The sequence below is a fragment of the Gopherus flavomarginatus genome, chromosome 18 (assembly GCF_025201925.1).
Source record: "Gopherus flavomarginatus isolate rGopFla2 chromosome 18, rGopFla2.mat.asm, whole genome shotgun sequence".
Classification (NCBI taxonomy): domain Eukaryota; kingdom Metazoa; phylum Chordata; order Testudines; family Testudinidae; genus Gopherus; species Gopherus flavomarginatus.
The window spans coordinates 3,486,618-3,505,761 of NC_066634.1; the positions used below are offsets into that span (position 1 = coordinate 3,486,618).

At 71.0% G+C, this 19,144-nt stretch overlaps 1 protein-coding gene across 1 annotated transcript; it reads right to left on the reverse strand.

The window, feature by feature from the left end:
* Positions 1–5,963: 5,963 nt before the first annotated feature.
* Positions 5,964–19,113, reverse strand: TBC1D17 (TBC1 domain family member 17). The gene is made up of 17 exons (XM_050928016.1): positions 19,023–19,113; positions 18,395–18,493; positions 18,014–18,088; positions 17,836–17,941; positions 17,312–17,522; positions 16,891–17,002; positions 16,004–16,168; positions 15,515–15,646; positions 14,385–14,488; positions 13,826–13,920; positions 13,367–13,483; positions 13,190–13,290; positions 13,008–13,107; positions 12,542–12,639; positions 12,198–12,314; positions 10,953–11,039; positions 5,964–6,762 (listed from the first exon to the last, which is right to left on the reverse strand). Exons 1-17 carry the CDS (start codon positions 19,041–19,043, stop codon positions 6,559–6,561), a joined length of 1,944 nt encoding a protein of 647 aa, XP_050783973.1. The 5' UTR covers positions 19,044–19,113; the 3' UTR covers positions 5,964–6,558.
* Positions 19,114–19,144: the final 31 nt, after the last annotated feature.

Below are 19,144 nucleotides of genomic sequence, written 5' to 3' on the forward strand. Positions count from 1 at the left end.
TTGCCCTCCTCCCCTGTGGGAAGGCATGCAGTGGGGGGGGGCTGTGGGGAGCCATTCGAGGTGGGGGGCACACCTCTGCCTCCCCCCCGCCTGGCCCTGCTCTTCCTCACTCAGTCCCCCCCCAGAAGAACCCCACGACCTCCACCTACCGTGGACGCAGCAAACTAGGCCTCAGAGCGGTTGGAGCCCCCCCCCAGCAGCTGCATGGCCTAGGGCTGGGGAGAGTCTGCCCCCACCAATGTCACCCCCCCACACCCCTTTGCAGGGTGGACAGACCCCCCCTCTCCCCGGAAATTCATCCGTCGCACTATGCAACAGCACCAGTCTGAGCCGGGGGGGGTCTCCTGTGGGGGGGGTCCCCTCAGTTCCAGCCCTTTCCCATCAATGCTTTGAGACCTCCCCCAGACCCCCTCCCAGTCTCTTGCCCCCCCCCATTCTTATGCAACAATTCCTATGCAAAACTCAAAGGATTTTCTTGTTAGTTGGGGGGGGGGTCTGGCTTTCCCACCCCCGGAGAAGCAGAGGGGAGGGAAGGCTGGGGGGGAAGGGGATTTCCCCTGCAGTGCGTCCCCCCCCCACACCCCAGTCCCTGCCCACTGCAGAGGGCAGCTTATGGGTCATATTGACCAAAGGTCCTTCCACGCCCCCCCCCCCGAGCCTGGCTGGGCTACGCCCCCCAGCTCCGAGCCCCCCTCGCTGGGGGGAGCATGCTATTTATGGGGGGGCAAAGCTTGTCTACTGCTCCCCCCACGTGCATGTTAGGGGGGGGTCCGATTCTTTTAAAATAAGCCCCCCCCACCCGTGAAAACTTAGCTCCCCCCGTGTCTAACCCCCATCTATCGCTGAGGGGGAATATTTTTCTGTGTCGCTCCCCCCCATCTCGCACTTTAACAGCCCCCCAGTCCCTCCCCCAACTTGGTAATTTCAGCACCTCACTTGTGGCTGGGATTGACTTTATTCGGGGGGGGGTTAAGGGTCCCCCCAGCCCCGGTGGAGCTGCCCCCCCCCATTGCACTGAGCTGGGGGAGTGAGAAAATCAAGGGGGAGGGGCAACTGTGCTGGCTCCTGATTAAATTATCTTCTGGGGGGAGTCCCAGAGTCAAGAACCGGGGGGGGGGTGAGCCCTATAGCTGTGGGGCAGCCCCACAGAGGACAGGGATGACAATGTCTTCCAGCCACGGCCTGCCCCCGGCCAAGGGCAGGGGGGGCACATACAGCTGATTTAGACTCAGGAAGGGGGGGGAGCTGGGGATGGCCCAGCCCCCTGGGGGGGGCAGGAGGAAGGGAACGGTGCAAAGTGAGGGGGGGGATGGGCAGGTGGGGGGTACATGGGGGGGCACAGATCTATTTTTTCAAGCAGATGTTTAATAAAATGCGGAAAAGTGACATTATTTTTTCATAGAAACAACCCCCCTCCGGTTTCCATGGCAACACACCAGCTGTGATGGAGTCGGGGGGGGGACCCACTCCTTCCCCTGGACACCTGGGTCCCATCGCCCCATATGTCCCCCTCCCCCCCCGCGGTGGGTCCTGGCCCCAACCCCAAAATTGTGCCAAATGAATTGTGATGGGGGGGGGAATTGCTGGATGACGTGTAATTCTAGGGCCTCTACCTGTGCCCCCCCATGTGCCATGTCCCCCCCATTGATCCAGCCCCCCCGTCTCTCATCCATCCCTCTACAGCCTCCCTGCGGGGGGGCGGAGTGCAAGTACTAGCCCCCACCCCACCCCATCCTGGAGGGAGGGCTCGTGAGCTGGTGCACCTGGCTGGGGGGTGGTCTCCTAGTGCTGCCCCCCCCCCACAAAGCAATAACACTGCCCCCCCATCCTGACCGGGGGGGCAGGGCCTCGCTGAGCCCCGGGACAAGCCAGTGGGTCCCCCCCCCACAGACACACACGGTGCCAGCAGGACCCAGGGTGACCCCCCCACACCTTGCAGCAGCCCCCAAATCAGCCGAGGCCTTGAGCCTGCCCCCCCATATCCTGCTTCCTCCACCCCACAGCCACTCCCCTCTGCAGCCTACCTCCTGCCCCCCGTATCCTGCCCCCATCCACCCCCCCTCCTCCCCCCCGCAGCCTGCCCCCATCCACCCCCCCTTCCCCACTGCATCCTGCTCCCCAGCCACTCCCCCCTCTCCTCGCCCCCACAGCCTGCCCCCATCCACCCCCCTCCCCCGCATCCTGCCCCCATCCACTCCCCCATCTCTTCCCCCCACATCCTGCCCCCATCCACCCCGCTCCAGCCTGCCCCCCGTCCACTCCCCCACTCCCTCCCCCGCATCCTTCTTTACTCCCACTCCTCCCTCCCGCACCTCCTCTCAGCCGCCCCCTCCATCCATCTGGCTGTCCTTCCACCCCCCTGCCCCCCCCCAGCCTGCCTGACCCTCCACCACCCCTCCTGTGTCCATCCAGCCAGGCCCCTCCCCAACCCTCCTGCCACAAGCCCCCCCCGCTGCACATCGCCCCACCCCCCGCTGCCACCAGCCCCCCCCAATCCGTCTACCCCCCTCGCCTCTGGAGGGGGGCTTGCATCTTCCCAGCCCCCACCCCCTGCTCCCATTCAACTGGTGCTACGTGGGACGGGCCCACTGCGACCCCCTGGGGGGGGCCCTGGTGTTGCCCCCCTGGCCCGCCTGGACCTCCCCCCACCAGAGCGCTCAAGGCTGGGGGGGGGGCGCTGAGCAGCTCCGGGGGGGGTGTGCTTTTGTTGCTGTTTCTTTTCTCTCCCCTGTTATCTGCCACCCCTCCGATTCCTCCCCCCAGTCCCTGCCTGTGGGGGGGGGCGGGGGGGCCGAGGTCTGCATGAGGCCAGGCCGGGAGTTACAGCATGAAATAAATGAATCGTTTTCATGAAACCTTCACCCCGTGGCCGGCGCCTCCTTCCGCCCAGCGCGGGGGGGGGGGGGAGGATTTGGGGGGGCCCCTACATGGTGCCAGGGGAACAGGGACCCAGCCCCCCCAGCTACCCAGCCTCTCCTCCCCCCTGTCCTTTAGGGGCCTCTTCCCTTGGGGCAGAGGCGGGCAGCTGCCGGGGCTGAGGGGGGCCTGAGCCTAAGGGCGATGGGGGGGAAATGTCAGAATTGGGCAACCACTTCCCAGCCCCACCCCAAGCTGAGCCTCTCCAGGCACTGCCCCCCCCGTCTGTGACCCCCCCCCCCAGCCAACGGTCCCCCCCAAACCCTGCCCCAGCGAGAGGCACCGGGGCCTAGCAAACATGGGGCTTGGGTGGCAGGGGGCTGCAGGTCGGGAGTGAGGGGCATCAGCAGGGCTGGGGATGGGGGCAGGGCTGGGCTAGCTGGGGCTGCAGGTCAGGAGTGAGGGGCACCAGCACGGCTGGGGGTGGGGGCAGGGTTGGGCTAGCTGGGGCTGCGGGTCGGGAGTGAGGGGCACCAGCAGGGCTGGGGGTGGGGGCAGGGCTGGGCTAGCTGGGGCTGCGGGTCGGGAGTGAGGGGCACCAGCAGGGCTGGGGAGAGGGCTGGGCGTGATGCCCACCCTAGGTTGGTCTGGCGCCAACCCCCCCATGTCCCTCTCCCGCATCCAGCCCGTGTGTTAGTGAATTAATGTTAATTCCAAGCCCATAACGAGGGTCTGTCCCCTGGGCCAGCTCCTGGCGGCTCCGAGGGGCCCGGCTGGGCAGCTCCGAGGGGCCCGGCTGGGCGGCTCCTGGCGGCTCCGAGGGGCCCGGCTGGGCGGCTCCTGGCGGCTCCGAGGGGCCCGGCTGGGCAGCTCCGAGGGGCCCGGCTGGGCGGCTCCTGGCGGCTCCGAGGGGCCCGGCTGGGTGGCTCCTGGCGGCTCCGAGGGGCCCAGCTGGGCGGCTCCTGGCAGCTCCGAGGGGCCCGGCTGGCCGCAGCCAGAGAGAAGCCACATCAGGCGCCAGGGCCACGACCCAGCCCAGCTCTGAGTCCCCTGCAGAGCGGACGTGGCCCAGGGACCCCCCCCCCCGGCCCGTTCCCCAGCAGCCCTGAGCCCCCAGAGCCAGGTCTCAACCCACCCCCCGGCGGGGCCTGACCCTGGGGGGATGGGAAAGAGACCCCAGGATTCCTGGCTCCCAGCCCTCTGCTCTAACCCCTAGCCCCCATTCCCCTCCCAGAGCTGGGAGAGAACCCAGGAATCTGGAGGTGGGGGTTGCTGTATTTTGTGTCTATTTCAGTCCTTCCAGACCCAGTTTAGCTCGTTTGTAGCTAATTAATTCTCCAGGCCCCGGGGGGGGGGGGCTGCCCTCCTTTCTGTCCTTCTTTACTACCAGTATGAGCCCCCCCCCCCCCCCCGGACACCGGTTAAATGATCTGTGGCTGGCAGCTCCCAGCCCTGCTGGTGCCCCTCACTCCCGACCCACAGCCCCCTGCCAGCCCAGCCCTACCAGTACCCCTCACTCCCGACCCTGCTAGCACAGCCCTGGGCCCCCTTCCCCCCCCCAAGCCCTGCCGGTGCCCCTCACTCCTGACCTGCAGCCCCTGCTAGCCCGGCCCTGGGCTCGCCTCCCCTCTGGCTGGGGTTGTGGTGGAGGGGGGGCTGTCTCCTCTGGGGGCTCCAAAGCCCCCATTCATGCTGCAGGCCAGAGCAGCTGACGGGCATCTTGTTGGCGGCAGGGCTGGGATGGCCGGGACCCACGGAGGGCCTGGAGCTGAGGTCAATGTGTGGCCAATGTCAGGACTGGCCTTGGGTCAGAGAGTCTGTGACTCCCCCACGGCAGCTGGACCCTCCCCTCTCCTGCCATGGGGCCTCTGTGGGGCTTGGTCAGCCTGGCAAAGGGCCTCGAGACAAACACAGAGCAACACCTGGGAGAGAAGGGGGCTGTGGGTTGGGAGTGTGGGGCACCGGCAAGGCTGGGGAGGGGAGGGGCAGGGCTGGACTGGGGGTGGCTGCGGGTCGGGAGTGAGGGGCACTGGGAGAGTGGGGCAGGGGCCTGGACTAACAGTGGGCTGCAGGTCGGGGGTGAGGGGCACCAGCAGAGGTGCGGGGGCCAGGCTTGGCTGGCAGGGGCTGCGGGTCAGGAGTGAGGGTCACTGGAAGAGCTGGGGGCTGCGGGTCGGGAGTGAGGGGCACTGGGGGGGGGCAGGGCTGGGCTGGGAGGGGCTGTGGGTCGGGAGTGAGGGGCACCAGCAGGGCTGGGCTGGGAGGGGCTGCGGGTCGGGAGTGAGGGGCACCGGCAGGGCTGGGGGCTGCAGATCGGGAGTGAGGGGCACCAGGGGGGGCAGGGCTGGGCTGGGCAGGGCTGCAGGTTGGGAGTGAGAGGCACCAGCCCAGCTGTGGGGAGGGGGGAAGCTGGGGGCGCACGTTCCAGCCTGGCACAGCCCCCCCTCCGTGTCCGGCCCCGCGGGGGGGCAGCAGCTGCTGCCTTTCGCCCGCCTGCCGCTAGAACTAGGTCGCGTCCCGGGGGCGCAGCTGGTTACGTAAGGGAGCCACCGAGGGGGCTGCATGGCCAGAAATAGCCCCTGCTGGGGGGGGGGGGGACACATGCGGCCTAGATTCTCCCTCCCGGGGAGGAATAATCCAGCCCCCCCCCACACAAAGAACAGCCCAACAATGACCTGCTGGAGGAATCCTAGAACCCAGGAGTCCGGGGCATCTCTGCCCACCCCCCTCCCCAGGATCCAGACCCCTGCCCCTGACTCCCTGAGGAGAAGGACACAGGGCTCTGGCTGGGGCAGGTTAGAACAGACCCAGGAAATTCCCTTCCCTGGTGGGGGGATCTGGGCCCCCCCATTACATTCTCAGGGAGGGGTCACAGGCAGGGAAGCGGATGCTGATTTTGGGAGGACAAGGAGCCTCCTGGTGCCGCTTAGGCAGAGAACCCAGGAGTCCTGGTTCCCACCCCTCCCCACTCTAACCACTAGCCCCCCCTCCCCTCCCAGAGCCAGGGAGAGAACCCAGGCGTCCTGGCTCCCAGCCCCTCCCAGAGCCGGGGAGAGAACCCAGGTGTCCTGGCTCCCAGCCTCCAATTAGGAAACATACCCAAGCCATTTGGTAAACGAGTGTTTAATGTACATTACAAAGCAAGGGGGAGGCGGGGGCAGGGCACCCCTGGGCAGCTGCTGTTAGACGGGGTCAGTGTCAGGGGGGAGCAGGGACCCCCCAGCCCCTCGGGATCTGTACATGGCCGAAAGCAGTGAGCCCCAGGGCAGCAATGGGGGCCCCCCGGGGCTGGGGTGAAGAGCAGCCCTGGGGGGACAGGGGTTGGGCCTGCAGAGAACCCAGGAGTCCTGGCTCCCAGGCTGCCCCCTCCCCTTCCACCTCAGGATACTCACAGGCAGCAGGGGCCGGGCAGGTGCCCCCCGAGGCTGCTGCTCCCCCATATGGCACCGGAGTTCGGCCCAGCTCCCCCCCCAGGATCATGGGCCCGGGCCAGTGGGGTGATAGAAACCCCTCCCTCGCCAGAGCTGGGGCTGGAACCCAAGAGTCCGGCTTGTGGGGACGGGAGCAGAACCCAGTGCACCCTGGGAACAAAGTCTGGCCACAACGCCCCCCGCGGGCACCCTGATACCCCTCAGCAGACACCCCCCCCATTAAAGTGCTGTGTGAAGAGGTGGCAATGGCTGGTGGACCCCGGCATCTGGCTCAGGGCAGGGGGCTCCGAGCCATGGGGGGCTCTTCGGGGGGCAGGATGTCGATGCTGCTGTCGGGCTGGTGGGGTGAGACGCTGCCCATCAGCTCCAGCTCTGGGGCCTGGCTGGGCGAGAGGGGCTGAGGGGGGCTGGCTGGGGGGCTACCCCCCTTGGGCCCCCCCAGCCCCAGAAGATCCTGCACATTCCGTGGCAGCTCCTGTGGGGACAGCGAGGTCACCGGGGCTGGCTGGGACACGGGGCCAGGACATGGGGCCAGGACTGGCTGGTTGGGGAGGGGGGGGCACATGGGGGCGGGAGACAGGCGGGGGGGCACTCACCAGGCTGGGGGTGTGGGAGGTGGGCTGAGGGGCCACTGGGGACAGGCAGGGGGCAGATGGGGGGCTGGAGGTGTGGGAGGCAGGCAGGGGGCATGGGGGGCAGGCTGGGGAAGGGGGGAGGCAGTAGGGCAGGGGTGTGGGAGGCAGGCAGGCAGGGGGCAGGCCAGGGAGTGGGGGCACTGGGGGGCAGGTGGGGGCATCGGGGGGCAGGCCAGGGGGCACGCACAGGACTGGGGTGTGCCGGGGGGAAGGGGTGCGGGTGCTGTGGGGCAGGCCTGGGGGCACTCACCGGGCTGGGGTTGTGGGGAGCAGGCTGGGGGGAACTGTGGGGCAGGCCGGGGGGCTACCCACGGGGCTGGGGTTGTGGGGAGCAGGCTGGGGGGAACTGTGGGGCAGGCCGGGGGGCTACCCACGGGGCTGGGGAGTGCTGGGGGGCAGGAGTGCGGGTGCTAGGGGGCAGGCCGAGGGGCACTCATGGGGCTGGGGTGTGGGGGGCAGGCAGGGGGGTGCCGGGGGGCAGGCCGTGGGGCGCTCACGGGGCTGGGGTGTGGGGGGCAGGCCGGGGGGTGCCGGGGGGCAGGCCGTGGGGCGCTCACGGGACTGGGGTGTGGGGGGCAGGCAGGGGGGTGCCGGGGGGCAGGCCGTGGGGCGCTCACGGGACTGGGGTGTGGGGGCAGGCAGGGGGGTGCCGGGGGGCAGGCCGTGGGGCGCTCATGGGACTGGGGTGTGGGGGGCAGGCAGGGGGGCAGGCCGTGGGGCACTCAGGGGCCTGGGGTGTGGGGGGCAGGCAGAGGGGTGCCGGGGGGTAGGCCGTGGGGCACTCACGGGGCTGGGGTGTGGGGGGCAGGCAGGGGGGTGCCGGGGGGCAGGCCGTGGGGCGCTCATGGGACTGGGGTGTGGGGGGCAGGCAGGGGGGCAGGCCGTGGGGCGCTCACGGGGCTGGGGTGTGGGGGGCAGGCAGGGGGGTGCCATGGGGCAGGCTGTGGGGCGCTCACGGGGCTGGGGTGTGGGGGGCAGGCAGGGGGGTGCCGTGGGGCACTCACGGGGCTGGGGTGTGGGGGGCAGGCAGAGGGGTGCCATGGGGCAGGCTGTGGGGCGCTCACGGGGCTGGGGTGTGGGGGGCAGGCAGGGGGGTGCCATGGGGCAGGCTGTGGGGCGCTCACGGGGCTGGGGTGTGGGGGGCAGGCAGGGGGGCAGGCCGTGGGGCGCTCACGGGGCTGGGGTGTGGGGGGCAGGCAGGGGGGTGCCGTGGGGCACTCACGGGGCTGGGGTGTGGGGGGCAGGCAGAGGGGTGCTGGGGGGCAGGCCGTGGGGCACTCACGGGGCTGGGGTGTGGGGGGCAGGCAGGGGGGTGCCATGGGGCAGGCTGTGGGGCGCTCACGGGGCTGGGGTGTGGGGGGCAGGCAGGGGGGTGCTGTGGGGCAGGCCGTGGGGCACTCACAGGGCTGGGGTGTGGGGGGCAGGCAGGGGGGCAGGCCGTGGGGCACTCAGGGGCCTGGGGGGCAGGCAGAGGGGTGCCGTGGGGCAGGCTGTGGGGCGCTCACGGGGCTGGGGTGTGGGGGGCAGGCAGGGGGGTGCCATGGGGCAGGCTGTGGGGCGCTCACGGGGCTGGGGTGTGGGGGGCAGGCAGGGGGGTGCCGTGGGGCACTCACGGGGCTGGGGTGTGGGGGGCAGGCAGGGGGGTGCCATGGGGCAGGCTGTGGGGCGCTCACGGGGCTGGGGTGTGGGGGGCAGGCCGGGGGGTGCCATGGGGCAGGCTGTGGGGCGCTCACGGGGCTGGGGTGTGGGGGGCAGGCAGGGGGGTGCCGTGGGGCACTCACGGGGCTGGGGTGTGGGGGGCAGGCAGGGGGGCAGGCCGTGGGGCGCTCACGGGGCTGGGGTGTGGGGGGCAGGCAGGGGGGTGCCGTGGGGCACTCACGGGGCTGGGGTGTGGGGGGCAGGCAGGGGGGTGCCATGGGGCAGGCTGTGGGGCGCTCACGGGGCTGGGGTGTGGGGGGCAGGCCGGGGGGTGCCGGGGGGCAGGCCGTGGGGCGCTCACGGGGCTGGGGTGTGGGGGGCAGGCAGGGGGGTGCCGGGGGGCAGGCCGTGGGGCGCTCATGGGACTGGGGTGTGGGGGGCAGGCAGGGGGGCAGGCCGTGGGGCACTCAGGGGCCTGGGGTGTGGGGGGCAGGCAGAGGGGTGCCGGGGGGCAGGCTGTGGGGCGCTCACGGGGCTGGGGTGTGGGGGGCAGGCCGGGGGGTGCCGGGGGGCAGGCCGTGGGGCGCTCATGGGACTGCGGTGTGGGGGGCAGGCAGGGGGGCAGGCCGTGGGGCGCTCACGGGGCTGGGGTGTGGGGGGCAGGCAGGGGGGTGCCATGGGGCAGGCTGTGGGGCGCTCACGGGGCTGGGGTGTGGGGGGCAGGCAGGGGGGCAGGCCGTGGGGCACTCAGGGGCCTGGGGGGCAGGCAGAGGGGTGCCGTGGGGCAGGCTGTGGGGCGCTCACGGGGCTGGGGTGTGGGGGGCAGGCAGGGGGGGTGCCATGGGGCAGGCCGTGGGGCGCTCACGGGGCTGGGGTGTGGGGGGCAGGCAGGGGGGTGCCGTGGGGCAGGCCGTGGGGCGCTCACGGGGCTGGGGTGTGGGGGGCAGGCAGGGGGGTGCCGTGGGGCAGGCCGTGGGGCGCTCACGGGGCTGGGGTGTGGGGGGCAGGCAGGGGGGTGCCGTGGGGCAGGCCGTGGGGCGCTCACGGGGCTGAGGTGTACGGGGCAGGCAGGGGGGTGCCGTGGGGCAGGCCGTGGGGCGCTCACGGGGCTGGGGTGTGGGGGGCAGGCAGGGGGGTGCCGTGGGGCACTCAGGGGCCTGGGGGGCAGGGAGAGGGGTGCCGTGGGGCAGGCCGTGGGGCGCTCACGGGGCTGAGGTGTGGGGGGCAGGCAGGGGGGTGCCGTGGGGCAGGCCGTGGGGCACTCAGGGGCCTGGGGGGCAGGCAGAGGGGTGCCGTGGGGCAGGCTGTGGGGCACTCACAGGGCTGGGGTGTGGGGGGCAGGCAGGGGGGCAGGCCGTGGGGCACTCAGGGGCCTGGGGGGCAGGCAGGGGGGTGCGTGGGGCAGGCCGTGGGGCACTCACAGGGCTGGGGTGTGGGGGGCAGGCCGTGGGGCACTCACAGGGCTGGGGTGTGGGGGGCAGGGAGAGGGGTGCCGGGGGGCAGGCCGTGGGGCGCTCACGGGGCTGGGGTGTGGGGGGCAGGCAGGGGGGCAGGCCGTGGGGCACTCACGGGGCTGGGGTGTGGGGGGCAGGCAGGGGGGTGCCGTGGGGCAGGCTGTGGGGCGCTCACGGGGCTGGGGTGTGGGGGGCAGGCAGGGGGGTGCCGTGGGGCAGGCTGTGGGGCGCTCACGGGGCTGAGGTGTGGGGGGCAGGCAGGGGGGTGCCGTGGGGCAGGCCGTGGGGCGCTCACGGGGCTGAGGTGTGGGGGGCAGGCAGGGGGGTGCCGTGGGGCAGGCCGTGGGGCGCTCACGGGGCTGGGGTGTGGGGGGCAGGCAGGGGGGTGCCGTGGGGCAGGCCGTGGGGCGCTCACGGGGCTGGGGTGTGGGGGGCAGGCAGGGGGGTGCCATGGGGCAGGCTGTGGGGCGCTCACGGGGCTGGGGTGTGGGGGGCAGGCAGGGGGGTGGCGTGGGGCAGGCCGTGGGGCACTCACAGGGCTGGGGTGTGGGGGGCAGGGAGAGGGGTGCCGTGGGGCAGGCCGTGGGGCGCTCACGGGGCTGGGGTGTGGGGGGCAGGGAGAGGGGTGCCGTGGGGCAGGCCGTGGGGCGCTCACGGGGCTGGGGTGTGGGGGGCAGGGAGAGGGGTGCCATGGGGCAGGCTGTGGGGCGCTCACGGGGCTGGGGTGTGGGGGGCAGGGAGAGGGGTGCCGTGGGGCAGGCCGTGGGGCGCTCACGGGGCTGGGGTGTGGGGGGCAGGCAGGGGGGCAGGCCGTGGGGCACTCAGGGGCCTGAGGGGCAGGCAGGGGGGTGCCATGGGGCAGGCTGTGGGGCGCTCACGGGGCTGGGGTGTGGGGGGCAGGCAGGGGGGTGCCGTGGGGCAGGCCGTGGGGCACTCACGGGGCTGGTCGCCAGCTGTCTGTACAGAGCCTCGGCCCGGCTCAGCGTCTCCTCCACACTCATCTTCATCGTCAGCTCATTGATGTGCTGGGGGGAAGGGGGGGACATCTATTAGGTACGTTACGGTTGTGCCCTGGATCCCCACTCCTGCCCCAGGATCCCCCAGCATCCGCGTAGTTCTCTTAGGTGTATTACGGTAACGCCTGGAGAACAAAGGACGGATTTTGGGGGGATGCGTGAAAGTTCGAATGTTTTCTCTGAACACCAGGTGGGTGCCTCAGTTTCCCCTGTGCAGTGTCTAGGGGGCGATTGGTGCAGAGCCCGAGAGGGCCGGGGTGATGCCGACACCCTGTCCCCTTGGCCCCCCCCCGCAAGGTGCCAACTGAAGGGGCTGGAGAACAAAGGGATCTGGTGGCCTCCTGGCCCGGGAGAGAGACAGGCCAGAGGAGGGGCTGGGCGGGGGGGCCGGCTGGGGAGATGGGGGGGCAGAACCGGGGTCTGGGAACCCCACCCCCGAAAATGGACCAGACTGGGGGGTCCTGGTCTCTGTACCCACAAGCTCTGTTTTGGGCTGTTCCTGTTAGCGGCCGGCTGAGAGTCACGTCTGGCCGCGGAGTTGGGGGGGCAGGACCCTCTGGCTCCCCCAGCCCCCCGGGGCGCACTCATGCGGGAAGCGCATGGGGGGACGGGGATGCTGGATGCTCCAGGGTCAGAGAGGGGGCTCCCCCGAGTCCTGCCTTCATAAGGAGCAGTCCCAGAGCGTCGCCCCATGACCCCGGGACACCCCAACCCCGGTTCTGGCCTTGCCTCTCAGCTCCAAACTGAAACCCCCCTCAGCAGCCCCCCGGCCCCTCCTCCAGCCTTTGTCCAGTTTCCCGGGCAGAAGGTGTCACCTGGCCCCAGCCCCCTCCTGGGCTCAGGTCACAAGTATCACCCTGCAGTGACGTCACCCCCTTATTTCCCATCCCCACCTTGTAGTGATGCAGCACCCGGGGAAACTGAGGCACGCCCCATGTTAGCAGAAAACTAGTAAATCTCCCCTGCACCACTCCCAGGTGAACACTCCCCACTCCGGCACAGGGGGGCTGCTCCCCTTGTGGGTCAGAGCGAGGGGACCCCCGAGGGGCCCGCGGCAGAGCCAGGTGCTGAGGGCTCAGAGCTGCTGCCCCGGGAGGACCCCCGAGACAGCGTCGGAGCCAGGGCAGCTGGGATGGGGGAGTTCGAGGGGGCACAGGGGGGTCTCACCTTGAGGATCTCGCTGAAGCCGAACCCCGAGTTCATTAGGGCCTCGCGCTCCGAGTCCAGGATCCCACAGGCCACAAGCAGGTGGAAGCTGGGGCAGGGCAGCCCCGTCCACAGCACCTGGGAGGAGGGGCAGGGTCAGCGGGGGGGGGCAGGCCCCTCCCTGCCAGACAGACTCACAAGGACCCCCCCAGCTGAGCCCTCCCCCTCACAGGGACACCCTCCCCCCCACATATCTACCTACCAGGGGCAGGGGTCACCCACCAAACCTCCCACCTGGATTACACACCCCCAGGCAACACCACACACAGCCCCCCCAGCCCCCCAACACACACAGCCCCCCCCACCTCCCAGAGCTGCAGCACGTCCTCGAAGGCGAATTCCCGTTTGAACCAGATCAGGAGCCACCGGAAGCAGAAACACAAGGAGCCGGATTCCTTTGAGTCTGGGGGGAGACGGGGGGGGGGGGTTGTCAGTGAGGGGGGCCAGCTCTGGGAGGGGGACTGGCTGGCTCAGGGTACGGGGGGGGGGGAGGAACGGGGCTTGTCCCCTCTGGCCCCCCTCCAGCCCCGGGGAGTCCTAGAGATGTGATGAAATGGGAATTTTCTTAATGTTTTGCATGACTATCGCACATGCCTCAGTTTCCCCTGTGTATGGAGGTGGTCGGAAGAGGGTGATGAGTGCGGCAGAGGACAGGCCGCTGGGCAGGCTCCGAGTTGGGACTGGAGGGAGCCGAGGAGCAGGCCCGGGGGGGCGCACAGACCCTCGCGCAGCCCCCATGACAAGGGGGCGGGGCACGGGGGGGGCACTCACCCAGGAAGTCGCAGAGCGGTGGATCCAGCACGCGCAGCAGCAGCCCCAGCTGGCCCAGCTGCCGTTTCATGCTCTCCTGGCTCTCCTCGAAGTTATGGTGCTGCGGGGAGACGGCGAGTTAGGGGGGCCCGAACCCCTCCATCTCGTCCCCCCCAGCTCCGGTCCCCCCCACACACACTCACCACCAGCTCCATGAAACCCGCAAAGCACCAGAAGGCGTCAACTTCATTCTGGGTGACGTAGAGGACAGGGGAGAGCAGGTCGCTCATGCCCTGCACGTAGCCTGGGGGGGGACAACGGGGTTACAGATTGGCCCCCCCGTGGCACAGCCCTCCTCCCCCCCGGCGCCCCCGGCTCACCCAGGTCGAAGTTGTACACACAGTACGTCATGAGCACGTCGTGGAGCAGGACCAGCGCCGGGTTCTCGCTGCCCTGGTAGAATTTGTTGCTCCGGTCCGTGCGGCTCACGTCCCGCTCTGCAGGGAGGGGTGGGGGGGGGGGGGGGTTACATGGCTGGGGGGGGCTCTGTGGGGGGGTGATGGAGGGGGACTTTCCCAAAGCTGGCGCGTGCCTCGGTTTATCTCGGCGCGCTGCACGCAGGGAACAGGCGTGCGCATGTGCCTGGGTGCGGACAAGAATGGTGAACCGGATTTCACGAAGGGGGCTGGGGTTGGCTTGGGGGGAACTAGCCAGAGCCGCTCCCCGGTTAGGGGTGTGGGGAGCGTCCACCCCGAGCGTTGCCCCTCCAGGCACCGGGTCACAGGGGCTCGCTCTGGGGGGGGTCACCCAGGGCAGGGAGGGGGGCGGGGGCCACTGACCGATGAGGCTGCGGTAGCCGCGCAGCAGGGAGTTCCGCCGTTCCTGCTCCTCGCTCACCGACTTCCACTGCAGCTTCATGCGGAAATACTCGTCCCTGGGGCCGGGGGAGCGGAGTGAGGGGCTGCCCCTCACTCCCGACCTACGGCGCCAGCTAGCCCAGCCCTGCCCCCCACCAGCCCTGCCGGTGCCCCCCATTCCTGACCCACAGCGCCTGGTAGCCCAGCTCTGCCCCCAACCAGCCCTGCTGGTACCCCTCACTCCTGACTCACAGCCCCTGGTAGCCCCACCTGTCCCCCTCACTCCCGACCCACAGCCCCCTGCTAGCCCAGCCCTGCCCCCCACCAGCCCTGCTGGTGCCCCCCATTCCCGACCCGCAGCCCCCAGCCCCTCACTCCTGACCCGCAGCCCCCAGCCCTGCCGGTGCCCCCCACTCCCGACCTGCAGCCCCCTGCCCACCCAGCCCTGCCCCCACCCCAGCTCTGCCGGTGCCCCTCACTCCCGACTCGCAGCCCCCCCAGTGCCCCTCGCTCCCGACCCGCAGCCCGGGCGGAGGCTCACGTTCGGCGCCGGGCCTGGGCCCGGTTCTCCTCGCTGCTGCTCTCCCAGCTGTAGTAGCCCAGCAGGAACTTCCAGGCCTCCTTGCGCAGCGCTGGGCTGAGGCCCTGGGGGGGGGGGCGGCTGGGGTGAGACCCGGGGGGCAGAGCCCTGGGACCCCCCCGAGTGATGGACACGGAGCTCAAACCAGCTCCAACCTCCTCCCCCCTCAGAGCCCCCTTCTCTAGCCCCACCCAATGCCAGGGCCCCGCCTCCACCCTGCAGTCCCTCCCCCAGCCCCGCCCACCACCTGGGCCCCGCCTCTACCTTGCCCCTCCTCCAGCCCCGCCCACCACGTGGGCCCCGCCTCTACCCTGCAGCCCCTCCCCCTCCTCCAGCCCCACCCACTGCCTGGGCCCCGCCTCTACCCTGCAGCCCCTCCCCCTCCTCTAGCCCCACCCACTGCCTGGGCCCCGCCTCTACCCTGCAGCCCCTCCCCCTCCTCCAGCCCCACCCACTGCCAGGGCCCTGCCCCTCCTCCAGCCCCACCCACTGCCTGGGCCTCACCTCTACCCTGCAGCCCCTCCCCCTCCTCCAGCCCCGCCCACCGCCAGGGCCCTGCCTCTACCCCGCCCACCACCAGGGCCCCACCACTACCCCACCCACACCCTGCAGCCCTGCCCTCTCCTGCAACCCAGCCCCACCCCACCACCAGCTAAGGCCCTTCATCTACCCCGCCCACACCCTGAAGCCCCACCCCTTTCAACCCAGCCCCGCCTCCTACCAGAGAGCCTCATCTCTACCCCGCCCACACCATGCAGCTCCGCCCCCTCAGTGCCCAGCCCGGCCCACACTCTGCAGCCCCGCCTCCCCAGTGCCCAGCCAGGCCCCCTCCCAACCCAGCCCTGCCCACACCCTGCAGCCCCGCCCCCTAGCTGAGCCCCCTCCTCCAGCCCAGCCCCGCCTCCAGCCCTGGGCCCCCAGTCCCCCAAGCACAGGCCTCTCCTGCAGCCCCACTGTGCCCCTCAGCCAGGCCCCCTCCCCATCAATCCCTCCGCCCAGCCGGGGCCACCTCTCTCCAGGGCCCCAGCTCCCAAGCACAGCTGTCTGCCAGAGACCCGGCCGCCCACCTACCCCACAGGCCCCGCCCTCACCCCAGCGAAGATCCGACTCTTGAGCCTGTCCAGGTGGGTGATGCGCCCCTCGGCGTCCAGGTGCTGCCCCCACTCCTGCTCCGTCACCGGGGCCTCCCGGCACACGGCCGGCCGCGGCCCCAGCTGCACCTGCTGCGAGCGGGAAGGGGTCACGGGGCAGGAGGGAAAGGCACCCCCAGCGCACACCACTCCCACCCCCAAGCTTGGCTCTGCCTCCTGCCACCCACTGCCTGCTCCCCCCACAAGCCCAGCCCTGCCCCTGCCCCCCACTAGGCTGGTTCCACCCCCTGCCACCCACTCTCCACCCCTACTATGTCACCAGCTCCGCCCCCTGCTACCCACGCCCCACCTGCATGGCTGGCTCCACCCCACTAACCAGCCACACCCTACAAGTGTGAGGAACCCGACTGGCGGTTGCTCCAACCGCACCACAGAGACGCGATTGGCTGGTGCTTCTGGGGTGCGCCTAGATTGGCCGGGGACACTCACGCACGTGATGACCTCAAAGCCTGGCTCATCCTCCAGGCTGGTGGCGGCGGTGGCGCCCGGGGGCCGCAGGGCGGTGCCAGCCTCATGGTGCAGGGCCCCACGGAAAAAGCTGGTGACTTTGGAGAAGCCCCCGAAAGTGGCGGTGTAGGGGTCCTGCAGGAAACGCTGGGCGGGGGGGGAAGAGTCACTCTTGGATGTGAACCCCGAGAGCCAGGAGAGAACCCAGGAGTCCTGGCTCCCAGGCCGCCCCCCCCTTCCAGAGCCAGGGTGCGACAGAACAGGGAGCGTTAACCTGGCAATGTTGCGGGGGAGTTTTGCCAGTTTACTGTCTGCACCGATACTAGGTGGGGATGGGAAATACGGGGGTGACATGACTGAGGGTGATACCTGACGGCGGCTGCATAACCTGGGCCCAGAGGGGGCTGGGGCCAGGTGACACCTGCCTGGGAAACCGGACAAAGGCTGGAGGAGGGGCCGGGGGGAGGCAGCTGGAGGGGGTTTCAGTTTGGAGCTGGCTGGGGAAAATGGAGGGAGACCAGAACCAGGGTCTGAGCTCCCCAACCCTCAAGAAGGACCTGACTGAGGAGTCCTGTTTCTGTACCCACAAGCTCTGGGTTTTGGGCTGTTCCTGTTGGCTAATAAACCTTCTGTGTTACTGGCCGGCTGAGAGTCCTGGTGCATCGCAGGAAGTGGGGGGTGCAGGGCCCCGACTCCCCCACGCTCCATGACACAGGGATGCTACCCAAGGGTCCTCGTTCCCAGCCCCCCCGACCTCTACATCCCTCCCCCCGATGTCATGAGTGGGGTGGGGCTCATGGCTGAGACAGGCCGTGGGGAGGGCTTCCCCAAGGCCAGGCCGGGCATGCTGAGGGGCCTGGGGAACTCACCGACACCAGGTTGGAGGAGTTCTCGTCAAACAGCTGCAGCTCATCGAAGGCATGGGACAGCGCGTATGAGTCGTGGCTGCAGACCAGATAAAGCCGGGAGTCCTTGGGGGAGCTGCCGGGGGGAGCCAGCATCAGCATCCTCAGTTACCCCAGCATTGCTGCGTGCCCTCCCCCCGCTAACTGTCCCCTGCCCTCCGGGACCACCTCGAGTGCCCGCTGTGCCAGCCTCATGTCGCCGGCTCCCCCACCTGGGCCACCCAATCTGGACCCATGGCAGCGCCTCACTACCCAACCCCTGCTGCGAGCTGCCCCCAGCAGTGCCCTGCCCCCCAGTGTCCCCAGCTGCGAGCTCCCCAGGACGGTGCCCCAGTTCACAAGCTCCTCTCCACCCAGCCACCCCGGCAGCACTGCCCCTGCTCACATGGCCAGGACGAGGTACTTGCAGAGCGCCCGCAGCAGGGCCTTGCTGCCCCCGCGGTGGAAGTGGAGGGCGGGCAGGGACCCACTGTCCCGGCTGATGAAGATGAGGTAGGACCAGCCCAGGCCCGGCCGACTCCGGCGGATGGACTGCAGCTCGGACAGGCTGAGCGTGAAGGCCCACTGCGCCCGGGGGCTGGGCGGGGGCACAGAGCCTGCAGGGCAGAGCAATGGGGGTGGGTTAGGGCACCTGGCCTGCCTCCCAGCCCTGCCCCTCCATGACCCGCCTGCTGGGCCCACTGCACTGACACCCCTCCAGCTGCACAGCCCCCGCACAGCTGTCTCACGCTGGGCCCCCCGCACTAACACCCCGCACCACCTCCCCAGCTCCCGGCCGCACCATCCAGGACTGCCCCACCAATACCCCAACCCTCTCAGGCCCCTGTTGCACCCCAAGATCCACGAGCCAGGCTTCACCCCACACACCTCCCATCCCCAATCCTGCCCTACCATCTCCACAGCCGTTACCCGGGGGCTCCTCCTGCGGCCTGCAGGGCCTCACAGTGCTGATCACGGCCCAGTCAGGTTCGTAGCCTGGATCGAAGGGCTCCTCCTCTGCCGCGCCCGGGGGCTCCTGCAGGGCAGACAAGGGGTTAGAGGGGCTGGGGAGGGGGGCACTGGGGGGTTCCAGGGGGGAGCCACTCACCTTCTTGGAGAAAACAATCTGGGCACCATCACCACCTTCCTCCAGGGGCGTCCACTGCAGCAGGTGCTCTGAGCCCTGTGGGCAGGGGGTGCAGTCAGAGCCCGGCCAGTGCCCCTCACTCCCGCCCCGCAGCCCCCCGCCCGCGGTGCCCCTCACTCCCGCCCCGCAGCCCCCCACCAGCACCATGGTGCCCCTCACTCCCGACCCGCAGCCCCCCACCCGCGGTGCCCCTCACTCCCGCCCCGCAGCCCCCCACCAGCACCATGGTGCCCCTCACTCCCGCCCCGCAGCCCCCCACCAGCACCATGGTGCCCCTCACTCCCGCCCCGCAGCCCCCCGCCCGCGGTGCCCCTCGCTCCCGACCCGCAGCCCCCCCAGCACCTTCTCCAGGATGCGGATGACCCCCGGGATGAGCGAGTCCTGATCCGGGTGGCGCTTGGCGCTGGTGTGCAGGAAAACCCCGTCCTTCTCGAAGGCCACCTGTGGGGGGGGGCCAGCCAGAGGAGTTACCGGCCCCGCCCGGGGAGCCCCCCAGCCCAGCCCAGCCCCGCCCCCGCCCGGGTAGCCCCCCAGCCCAGCCCCCCGCCCGGTGACCCCCCCAGCCCCCCCGCCCGGGGAGCCCCCCAGCCCGGCCCAGCCCCGCCCCCGCCCGGTGACCCCCCCAGCCCCCCCGCCCGGGGAGCCCCCCAGCCCGGCCCAGCCCCGCCCCCGCCCGGTGACCCCCCCAGCCCCCCCGCCCGGGGAGCCCCCCAGCCCGGCCCAGCCCCGCCCCGACCAGGGGACCCCCCCCGGCCAGTCCCCCCGCCCAGGGACCCCCCCCAGCTCCGCCCCCCGCCCGGGAGCCCCCCAGCCCAGCCCAGCCCCGCCCCCGCCCGGTGACCCCCCCAGCCCAGCCCCCCGCCCGGGGACCCCCCCGGCCCAGCCCCGCCCGGGGAGCCCCCCGGCCCAGCCCAGCCCCGCCCCCGTCCGGGGACCCCCTCAGCCCCTCCCCCCTCCGGCCCGCGCTCACCCTGCAGCCCTCCGACTCCATCCTCCGCAGACCACCACTTCCGGAAACAACAACACGTCACTTCCGCCCCACGCAAGGGGCGGGGCCAGGGACGGCCGCCATCTTTGTGCGGGGCGCGCTTG

Bases quoted from the DNA above. Each gene is read 5' to 3' on its own strand.
- TBC1D17 (XM_050928016.1), bottom strand. From the start codon at position 19,043: ATGGAGTCGGAGGGCTGCAGG. The intron at 17,942-18,013 runs GTGAGTGGCTCC...TCTGCCCTGCAG, and splicing joins AGATTGTTTTCTCCAAGAAG to GAGCCCCCGGGCGCGGCAGA. The intron at 17,523-17,835 runs GTAACGGCTGTG...TCTGCCCTGCAG, and splicing joins GCCGCAGGAGGAGCCCCCGG to GCTCTGTGCCCCCGCCCAGC.